The 11251-nt window shown below is 45.6% G+C and overlaps 1 protein-coding gene across 1 annotated transcript in view; it reads right to left on the reverse strand.

Moving 5' to 3' along the window:
• srfb (serum response factor b) overlaps positions 1 to 11251 on the reverse strand; it is a 25145-nt gene that overhangs the window by 12898 nt on the left and 996 nt on the right. Inside the window, 2 exon segments of the mRNA XM_035663499.1 lie at positions 4649 to 4915; positions 9643 to 9695. Coding sequence (XP_035519392.1) covers positions 4649 to 4915; positions 9643 to 9695 — 320 coding nt within the window.

Below are 11251 nucleotides of genomic sequence, written 5' to 3' on the forward strand. Positions count from 1 at the left end.
GGATGGAGGCGTCTGGACTCAGCATCTTATGGGGGGTGCTCTTAGTGGCGGTGCAGCCTAAGTAATCCATTTTACAAGAGAAGGACATTATTATACCGCAGCAACAGAAAGATCTCAAGCATTATAGATCATAACCCTCCTTTATCAACTGTGAACATATGAGCAATCAATAAATACAAACCTTTAGAGACACCAGCGATCTAATACATACACACCCAACAATTCTAGGTTCTTTGGTTAGGCAGCGGTTTCTGCTGGTTTCTTAAATTGAGGACGTTCTTAAAAGGTCCTATATATGGTAAAATAATAAAAGCCTCCGTCGCCCTCCTTACATTCACCGACATCATACCAAAGAGCCCGTTTTACAGAAGGAGGAAATGAAAGAGTAATTAAAAAGAGAAGGACACAAATGATTCCCTATTCATGAGGGATTAATCATTCCAAATTGAAGGTGACAACTGGCAAGCTAGTCCAGTGTTGGTTGGAGAGCCCCATTGTGCAGTTTACTGGTGCCTGGTCCTCGTCTAATCTCCCATTTGCTGGCTCCCATCTCCCAGTCTGTCACCCTGCCAGCAACATGGAATTCGCAGCTCCATTTGGGACTGCTAAAAAAGGCAAGGCAGCCTAAGTGGAGGAGGTGCAGCCAATGGCGGCTGACCTGTCCAGTTGCTTGCTGTAAAATAAGGGGGTGGAAGGGGGGGGTTGGTGGGGGGTGACATAACGTTGCTTTTCTCCCCTCTAACACCACCACCACCACCACCACCACCACCACCTCTCACTTCCTACAGTCTGTCTAGGAGCAGCCGTGTGATAAGAGCACATATCAGAGTAAATTAACTTTCCATTATCTCAGTGATTCTCTTGTCACCCACTCAAGCCACTGCTCTGCCCTAACAACAGCAGTTATACTGGAAGTCATAAGAAAACTGTAAAAATGATACACATTTTATCTCTGAATGTACAGTTCTCCTCTTAGGACTGAATTAATTATAAAGATCACTTTATTTCTCTAAGGAGAGCAATTCATATTCATACACATTACATGACTGCAGTATGTTGAATAAAGAGGCTGTAAAATCAGTTATGGGACGTCTAAAGAGCCAGAATGCAGAAATAACATACATGTCAACTGTACAGTGGCCTCATTCGGAACATTTTCAAGTGGCAAAGGCAATGTGATCGGTGCTAATGAGGAGAGAAACAAATAAACTTCACCAGGATTACAACAGCAATAGCGCTGACAGCCAGAGCAGTGGGGGAGCGTGGGGGAGACGGATGGAGTAAGGGAGGACAGAAGGGGGGAGGAAACCAGAGGAGACTTATTACTGAGAATTCTATCCTAAGCTAGATCCTCTAAGCAAACGAGTTGTGGGATTTGCCATTCTCTTCCAAAAATAACCCAAAAAGCATAAAAACATCTGTAGTGTCGGCACGTCTAATATTAAGAAGCAGCCGCGTAAACAGTCCCAAAGATCTGCCGGGGTATGTCACAAACTATGTCCTCTGTCCTGTTGGTGAAATATTTCATTTTTGTTGTCACCACTTTCCCGCGAACTGCCTCATTCACATCTACCTCAGACATTACATTTCCCAGGAGTCTTTAAAGCGTTGTCTTCGGCTGTTAGTCTTACATACTTATGTGCCGAGAGAGCAATAGCAATACAAAGTGAAGATTTTTCAGACAAAATAAGTCATGCACCTTTTAACTTAATGTCTTATCTTAACACTGCATTGTGCTCAACGAAAGACACCCTCAGAGGAACCGATGATTCTTCCCTGTGTAACTGCTGCAAGTAGATGCCAAATGCTGTTTCTAGAAAGAAGCCCATGCTCTCCTCTCTCACTGCTCGATTACATCTTGCAGCTCAGTTTTCGGCAGCAGATTGAGGTCTGGTGACACTGACCCCGAGAATCAATTCAGCCCAGCTAGATATGCATCAGAGCAATCGGCAGATGATTAGATGATAATGAATGTTATTCACAGCCTTTCCAAAGTCTCACACTTTAACAAACACTCACACAAAGCTATCAACCAAGAAAACAAGAAGTCGTGGGGTGATACAAAGCATGACTCTGAAACTGCACCACCCAATACACGCTTTAAGCTGTATCTGGAAACTCATTTTGCAGACTAGTTCAGGAGAAATGTTCATTTCCAGAGCAGCCAGCATGTTTTTTCACACTGATATTCAGAAGAAAACTGTAAATCATGTATTGGACCGCCTTTATGAAATTACTTCTGCCTTGAGATTAAAGCTAAAACAGGTTACATGCTAAACATTGTGGGACAGCTTTGTTAGGCATTTATTTTGGTGGACTAGCCCCAAAACATGAAGTTTAATTCTTAATTTAAGATTGAATACAATACAATACACCAGAACGGTATCAGATATTGGCCAATCCACAATATTGCATTATTTATCAATATGCTAGGTATAGGATCAGTAATCCTTACACTGAGTTCAGGTATCGGAATCGGGAGAGAAAATGTCAGCTCTAATATGAACATTTTAAACCACTGAAAGATTCCACATCAAACGCCACTACAGCGATGCTTGCGCCCATTAGCCATGAGAATATTAAAACATGCACAGCTAAATAACAAAATGGATGCAGAGTTACAACATCAATTGCTGTTGATATTTTAAAATATTTCCATTTCTTTCTCTTTTAATCCAGCAAGATTAATATTGGAAAGAGACTTTTAGCACCACAATTTCTACTGTCACGTGACTTTATGAGCAATGCTTACTGCAGTAAATGATGTCTGCTTCACTTATCTCGTAAGCCTCTCGCTTGTGCTTCTCCAAAATGTCCTCCACTTCCCCCACCAGCCACTGCAAACCCTGAACTGTTTAGACTAGCTCAGACTGTATGTATGACATACTGCTCTCTCCCTCTCTTGATGAATCGTGTCCAGACGCTGTAGAGGTGCACACAGCGACCACGCATCAGACCTACTGCACAGAAACAATCCCTCGAAAGGAGGCCTCCAAATCCACCTGCCGTGTCCTAACCATAACAGCGCTGATCCTGACATGGATCACACAGTGACAATTTCTAGTGTTCAGCAGTGTTCACAGAGCCAATGCCGGTCTCACACACTCATAACTGCAGCGGGTGGAGAGGTCACAGCGTCATTGCCGGCCACCTAAATAGATATCCCATGAAACATAGAGTATCGCTCGAATGTTTCCATTCCACCTGCTCATATCTACATCCATACCTCCCTTCCATATCACTAAATGAGTGGGGGGGGCGGTGGGGGGGGGGGGGATCACAGGACTCCAAAGACAGCTGCAGCTTATAAGGAATGTGAGGGGCCTCAGCCAAGAGAGCAGGCAGGGAAACCATACCATATATGGCAACAGAGGCAGAATCTAATTTTTATCAATGAGCAGAGCGGGCATGAGAGTGGCTTAACATGCAAAGGTTGATCTCTCATCCCTGTCGGTGTATGGTATGTGTTAGTTAGCGCCTTGTGAAAACAGCACACAGGCAAACAGGCCTGGAAGTGTCCGTCTTCAAAGGGGCGTACTTAAGCCGTGTAAACACTGGAGGGAATCTCGGCCTCCAGCACGTGATTGCGCGAAGGTGTGGACAGTGGAGTGTGTCTGCTGATGAATTTATCCCTTCACTTCAAAATGTCAAGACTCGAGGTTTAAGAACACTTGCAGTAATGTAGTTGGAAATACAGGGACGCAGACTGCTGCTTTTCTTTTGGGAACGCCAGCGAATAATAACGATGAGGACTTTGGAAAGAACTTTTTGCTTTTATCATTTCATCTTATTTCTGTCACAAACCTTTTTAGAAGGTTAAGAAGCTTGAAAACTGCACAAAATGTGTAATATTCAACTATTTTCAGAAATAGAAGTTCTGTTTAACTATCTCAGTGTCTCATGCATGAACGCAAGTCAACTCCAAAATCAAAGATAAACACCAAAGTCCTCCATACAGCAGGCCGCATGTTTCTCATCCTAACACAACCCAGACCTGCAGTGATTTATCTTTCAGGGTGTTACGAGGCTTTCCTGGACGAGAGGTCAGAAAGTGTAGACAGCTCCCTTTAGTAAGTGGGATAATGCCGTACTCTACATTTGATCTGGCTCTCCCCGCAGTGTAGAGCCCTTTGAAGGAGTACTGAGACGTTTTGGTTTAATTAAAAAAATTACTTTGTGCTCAGAACCAAACCACATGTCCAAAACAGAGGCCTCACATATAACAGGCAAAAGTTCAAAACTGTGTTTACAATAGGACAAAGATTATTTTCCACAACTGCTTGTGGGTTTGATTTATTTGCTCTCCTCCTGTGCTAGTCTAGCCTTTTTTGGAGAGATTTCCCACTATATCCACCACTACTGACTCTATAGTGCTTTATCAGTTCTTTTTTTTTTCCTTCTCTTTTTTAATTTGCACTGCAATTCATGTCTCCATTAGAGAGCAGTGAGTCACAAAGACTTTAACTAAAGTACCATTCTTGGTGAAAGCAGGGGGCTGTGGGGACTAGTAGAGAAAGTAGTCAATTCAATTTCAGGGATTCGAAGCTATGATTTTCCCAAAAGAGATGGGAGTGTATTTTTCATTTTTGTCTTGACCACCTGGAGGACCGGTCTGCATTAGCAGACCTTTCCACTTTTTGATTTTCACCTTTGTGTCGCCCATGCTCTCCGACTCAGACACCTGGTAGGTGAGGTCCGTTTCCTCAAAGCCCGTGGCACTCATGCGCTGGTCCATGGAGGGATCAGAGCGCGGCGGCGAGTCCGGTGAGTTGAGGCATGTTTGGATCAGAGCCTTGCCCGTTTCGCTTGTGATCATGGGCTGGAGTTTGCGGGTGGCAAAAGTGTAGACGTGGCCCGTTTCACTGGCCACAAGCAGCAGGACCTGGGTTCCCGTCAGGGTGGAGAGTTCATAGGCCTGAGAAAGAGAAAGAAGAGGATTCAAATATCTGACAGTGAGAGTGGATGGGCCAAGAGTAAAGATAAAAAAAGAAAAGATATGGTTCTCCAAATTGGGGCTTGGATTACCCTTATCTCATACATAAGTGATCTCTACTGGAAAGGGAATATTAGAGATTCCAAAAGTGAACCCCTGGAAAAAAGAAAATGACCTATCCGAGAAAACACACAAATGTACAAATCCCCCCGTAGTGAACTCTGACGTATAGCACAAACCAAGCTAAAATAACATGAGATAAGGTTCCCAGAATAGAGAGAGTGACATAGCTTAGAGACCGATTGCAGCGGGAGTGGCGGTAACCCAGTCTTGACAGAGGACACAAGGAATCGTTCTTAACACGCAGGAGGTGAAACGTGAGGCCACCATCACAGTCTGCCGCCTTGTCATTCATTATACAGCACACACACACTCACATTCAAACACCCTACTGTAGAGGAAAAGCACAATGAGATTCAACTCCATCCAACACGCACACACATAGGACCAAACACACTACAAGGCTGCACCGGAGTGAACTCGCAGAAAGCCTTTTTATCTAAGTGAGTCATAAGTTCTGTGGCGGATGAGTCTGATGCTGTGAAGGCACAGTGCCATAACCATCACCTTGGTGAACAGTGCAAAGCCGCTGCTAGCTGATAGATGTGCCATTGTAAGCTGGAGTGCAATACTCCCATCAGGCAGAGTGAGGAGGAGGAGACCAATCACATTCAAATTTAAGTATTTTATTGAGCTGTTAAAAAAAATGAGGCATTCATGCTGGTCTACTCCATCATGCTCCAACACTGTGTTCATTATGGGCCATATCAGTCCCATCCTCTATATCTGCCCACTGAAGCTGATCGTATAATTGCCTTTTGTGTGTAATAATATGACGACAGAGCACAGAAAGGCTAATGATGATCAGCTCCTGCTACACTGGTTCAATGCTACACCACGCTTGTTCCACCGGCACACTTCAAACCTTAATTATGTGGAGGTTTTTGGTGTGTGTATTGAAGAACGGTGTTTAAAAAGGGGGTCTCTGGCTGGTTCACCCATGATTCACCTCACCGACTGCTAATGCAGCATTACAGAAACAGGTAATGAACTCCACAGCTCCAGTCATCCTCTTCCACTACTATCTCCCTTGATTAGCTCTGCAGCAGCTACAGAGGGGGCTCTAACAACAGGGACTGCTGTGTTGGCCAACATCCAAGACAGAAAAGGACTAATTTGTCAACTTAAGTGTGCTAGGTGGCAGCACAAACTAGACCTACACAATGCTTTAATAAGTTTCCATGCTCTGTTGATTTTCTCATAAATATTAATGACGGCAGGGTCAGCTCAGGCTGTAATTGGTTCCTCTGTCACACAAAACACCATAAGATATACATATACATGTATATATAGTTGCAATTCATAACAATAATAAAGAAAAACAGTGGCTCTTTGTGGCCTTACTTTTCAGCTTCTATCTGGATTTGTCAGCTGGTAGTTAAAACACCAGCCCCAAAGGTAGCATCGTGTTTACACAGTTGCTAGTTTAAATCCCTGGAAAGTTCCTGGAGTTCAAGGTAGTTTCTTCAAACTGCTCGTTTGGTCCGGACAACTATTCAACATCCCAAAATACTACATTTTCATGATATAAAGACAACAAAAAGCAGCACATTTCACATTAAAAAGCTGGAGCCAGTGAAAGTTTGGCAAACAATCAATAATCAGCGTTTTGTTGATTGATCACTAGACATATAGCAAGAAAAGCCCAGGTGTAAACAATAACATTAATAATGGATGCATTCCATCTAGGGGAGCCAGTTTCAGAGCGGTACTGTGCACACACGGGTCACTTGTGTGGCTTATTGAGGCACCTAAATGGAATGGAGCCAGAATTTATGGTATTAATAACACCTGTGCTTTTCCGGCTACGACAAGTCAAAATGTCCGTCACAAACACAGCCCATCGAGCACAGTCACATGACAGAGCAAAAATTAAAACGTCACCTTTTCTGGAGAAACAATGGAACCGAAAAGGGAACTGCAAGTATTTATTGGGTAATTTTCGCCAGAAATTGGAGTTACACTTCGTATTGTGTAAGTGTACATGCACGTAATGTAAAGCTGCATGACACAAGAACAAATGGGCCTATGCTTCACTTAGCACATCCTTCAATACAAAACTAGGCTTCATCATACAAACCAGTTTGAGACTAGTCTACTATGAATCTTCCCACTCCACCCACTTGTCAATTTCTGTGATGGCTGACATAGTGTAGGCAACATTTTCTAAAATCTCTATCCACACAGTGTGTCAAATAGTGCTCATGTTGCCAAGAGCCTACATAAAAGACACCTCAGTTTCCACGACAACAGTCTGGGATACATAGAAAAAAAAAGAGACATACTGCAGAGTACACAGTACAGGCGCTTCGAAGTAACATGAGGACTAAAAACTCTCGCACTACAATAAAACATGGCTCATGGTGTTTATTTACTGTCCTAATGAAAAATTGTCGTGTCCGCAGCAAAACAGCCGCTGTGCCTCTGCTCACCAGCTGACCTCCACTCCAAATGATCAACTCTAGATGCCTTGATGTCAAATTCCACATAACAGCACTTTATCATGGCAGCAATTGTGTGCGTGAGTTGTGGATTTTGAGTGAAACATTTCTTCGTAATGGAGGCAGACTTCCAGAGAACAGGTCCTGTCATCTTTAATGTCAATGTGTTGCTTTCAGTTTTAGTTTATTTGGGGTTTGACACATCAGTAGACGGGGCCCGGACGCTTGCATCAGGATGTACACTGCCATAATGCATGCACAGACAGACCCTAGCATCTCTCTTCTGTCTGAGTGCTCTTTGGCTGTCCTCTGATCTGTTTCCCTGGGGTTTAGTCAGCTGTTGGCACCTTACAGGCCCGCTGCCGCCTGCGAGCAAAGCCCTGCTTCACAGTGACAGAGGGAACAGCCTGTGCACTGAGGGCTACTGATGGGAACTACTTCCAACCGTCCTATGCCTGCCTGCCTGCCTGCCTGTGTATGAAGGTGTGTGTGTGTTTTCGCCAGGGAAATTGGATTACCCACCTTTCGTATTGTGGTAAGTGTAATGGCAGCGTAATGTAAGCTGCAACAAACAAAACAGAATGGGCCTATGCCTTCACTAGCAACCATCCTTTCACATACAAAACTAGGCTTCATCATTACCAAAGCCCAATTTGAGAACTTAGTCTACTTATGAATCTTCCCACTCCACCCACTTGTATCAATTTCTGTGATGGCTGGACATTAGTGTAGGCAACATTTTTCTTAAAATCCTCTATCCCCCGACCCAACAGTGTGTCAATAGTGCTCATGTTTGCCCATAGAGGCCTACATAAAAACCACCTCAGTTTCCACGACAACAGTCTGGGATACAATAGAAAAAAAAGAACAATACTTGGCAGGAGTACACAGTACAGGCGCTTCGGGAAGTTAAAACCATGGAGGACCTGAAAAAACTCTCGGCAACCTGACCAATAAAACCATGCTCATGTTTGTATCTTAACTGTCCTAAGAAAAATGTCGGTGTCCCGCAGCAAAACAGCCGCTGTGCCTCTGCCTCACGCAGCTGGACCTCCCAGCTCCAAATGATCAACTCTCTGAGATGCCTTTGATGTCCAAATTCCAACATTAACAGCACTTTATCATGAGCAATTTTCGTGAGTTGTGATTTTTGAGTGGAAACATTTCTTCGTAATAGCAGACTTCCAGAGAACAGTCCTGTCATCTTAATGTCAAATTGGGTGTTGCTTCATGTTTTAGTTTTATTTGGGGTTTGACCACATCAGTAGGACCGGGGCCCGGAACGTGCTTGCATTCCAGGATGTTAACCACTGCCATTAATGCATGCCACCAGAACAGACCTAGCATCTCTCTCTGTCTGAGTGCCTCTTTGGTGTCCTCTGCATCTGTTTCCCTGGGGTTGTAGTCAGGCGTTGGGCACCTTAATTCAGGTGCTCTCCTGCTGCCCTTCTCCGCTGTGTATGTCAAACCCTTGCTTCACAGTTGACAAGAACGCCCTTGTGCACTGAGGGTACTGATGGATACTACTTCCAACCCGTTTCCTTATGCCTGCCTTGCCTGCCTGCCTGTTGTATGAAGGTGGTGTGTGTTGTGTTGTGTGTGTGTGCATGAATGAGGCGTCATTTAATTCTTGGTGTTCTTGTGAGAAGCCATGGTGTGTGGTGTTGTGTTGGGTGCTATTGGTATCTAAAATAGGATTGCATTTGCCTCAAGTCTATTTAAAGCAACATTGCCCCACATGAGAAGCGCCTCTGACTTCCTCTCCATCCACTGAGTTAGTCTGTTGCCCCAACAATTTGTTGTTGTGCTCTCTTATGATGCCACATGGGAAACTGATATTGGATTTACTGGCAGTTAGTAGCATCTAAAACAACACTGTACCCACTTGCTCCACTAAATGTCCTGTCCTTATTGGTGGATATCATAAATAGCTACCAGCAACCACTCCCCCAACCCGGTGTTATGATTGTACAGATCATTAAGTGTAACCTCGGTGTGAAATCCCACCAATGAATGAATGAATGCATGCAACACTCCATAGCTTATAGCGCAGTAAGGCCGGAGGCCACCATCTCGGTGGACCACTCCCAAAATCCAAATGTTAGTGTTAGTTGGATGAAATCAGAGACCAATCACCTTGACTCCCACCTTCTTCAGTAATTGCCCGTCTTCCTTCTTCTGAACAGTGGTGTAACGTCTTCAGAACTGGGTTGTCAATTAAATTCCATCCCTTTACTCTTTTACCGGCGCCCACGTGTCTTCTTCCCCGGCCTTTGCCCCCCGGCGGACCCCTTTCCGGGTTTACCATTGCCGTAACCCTCCGGTAGGTACCCCATCCTTGCCCCGTCACCACCGCAGCCTCCATCTCTCTCCTCCCGCTTCACCCCCTCCCGCTGTTCCCGAGTGAACCCCCAGCTGGGGTCATCCCATCATCTCCGGAGTCCGAGTCATGTAGTCCGACCCGCTGCCAACAGAGGAGCAGTCTCCCTTTCGGTCGAACCTGCCTCCCGTGAGTTCGAACCAACTCCCCGGGTGGTTCAACACCATTGTTGGCCCGTGGACGCGGGTCTTGCAGGAGGCCGTCCAGCCTTTCAGCCCAGTGCCGTTCCGGTCTTCCCGCCACCTCTCGGACCCTGGACCCTTTTTGCCCGGGGGCGCCGCGGGAAGCATTCCCGGACGGCGTCTCTTTCCCCCTGTTCGCCCGGCACCCAGCGGATGCCCTCCGCTCACCCCGGTAAAGCTTGCCCTGCTCTGATCAAAAAAGCAAACATCGGTGGGTTGAACACCGGGAGTTGTGTTGCGTCCACGGAGGCAGGATTCGACCCGGAACAAGGGAGGACTGCATCCTCTGTGCCAGCGGCTCCGGATAATGACTCGGGATCCCGGAGCAAGTGTGTGACCCAAGTGGGGTTTCCACCTCGGGGACAGCCGTGAGGGGGGTGATCCCAAGCGGGAGAGACTGGAAGGCTGCCCCACCGACAAACCCGGTGACGGGCGCCAGGAAGGTGCCGCGGAGGATACCTACCGGAGGTTACGGCATTGGTACCCGTTGATGGGGTCGCCGGGCAAAGCCGGGAAGAAGAACGTGGGCGCGTAAAGGATAAAGATGGAATTTATTGACAACAAAGTTGAGACGTTACACCACTTTCTCTCAGCAAACGGGGAAGACGGGCATTATGAAAGGAAGGTGAGGTCAGGGGTGATTTGTCTTGGATTCTCATCCAACTACACTAACATTTGATTTTGAGTGTCACCGGAGATGTGGCTTCGGCCTTACTGCGGCTTGTTTAAGCTACTTCTCTGGATCTGTGGCATGTATTCATTCATTCAGGTTGGTGGAACTTTTATCACACACGAGGTTACCACCTAATGATCTGTACAATCATAACACCGGTGGGGGGAGTGTTGTCATGGTAGGCCCGTATATTAGATATCCACAATAAGGACGACGGTAGCATTTAGTGAGACAGTGGGCCTACATTGTGTTTAGGATGGCTACTACAACCTGGCATGTAAATCCATATATCAGTTTCCTGTGCATTCACATAAGAGACACAACAACCAATATATGTGGGCACAGACTAGACTCAGTGGGATGGGAGAGGAAGTTCAGAGCTCATGATGGGCAATGTGCTTTAATAGACTTTGAGCAAATGACAATTTCTATTTATCGACCATAGCCCACCCCAACCACCACACACACGAGTATGGTGCCTTTCAACAAGAACACCAGATTAACTACGCTCGTATTCATGCA

Source organism: Morone saxatilis, unplaced genomic scaffold (genome assembly GCF_004916995.1).
Source record: "Morone saxatilis isolate NCDOM2014 unplaced genomic scaffold, NCSU_SB_2.0 Contig19, whole genome shotgun sequence".
In the NCBI taxonomy this organism is placed as follows: domain Eukaryota; kingdom Metazoa; phylum Chordata; class Actinopteri; family Moronidae; genus Morone; species Morone saxatilis.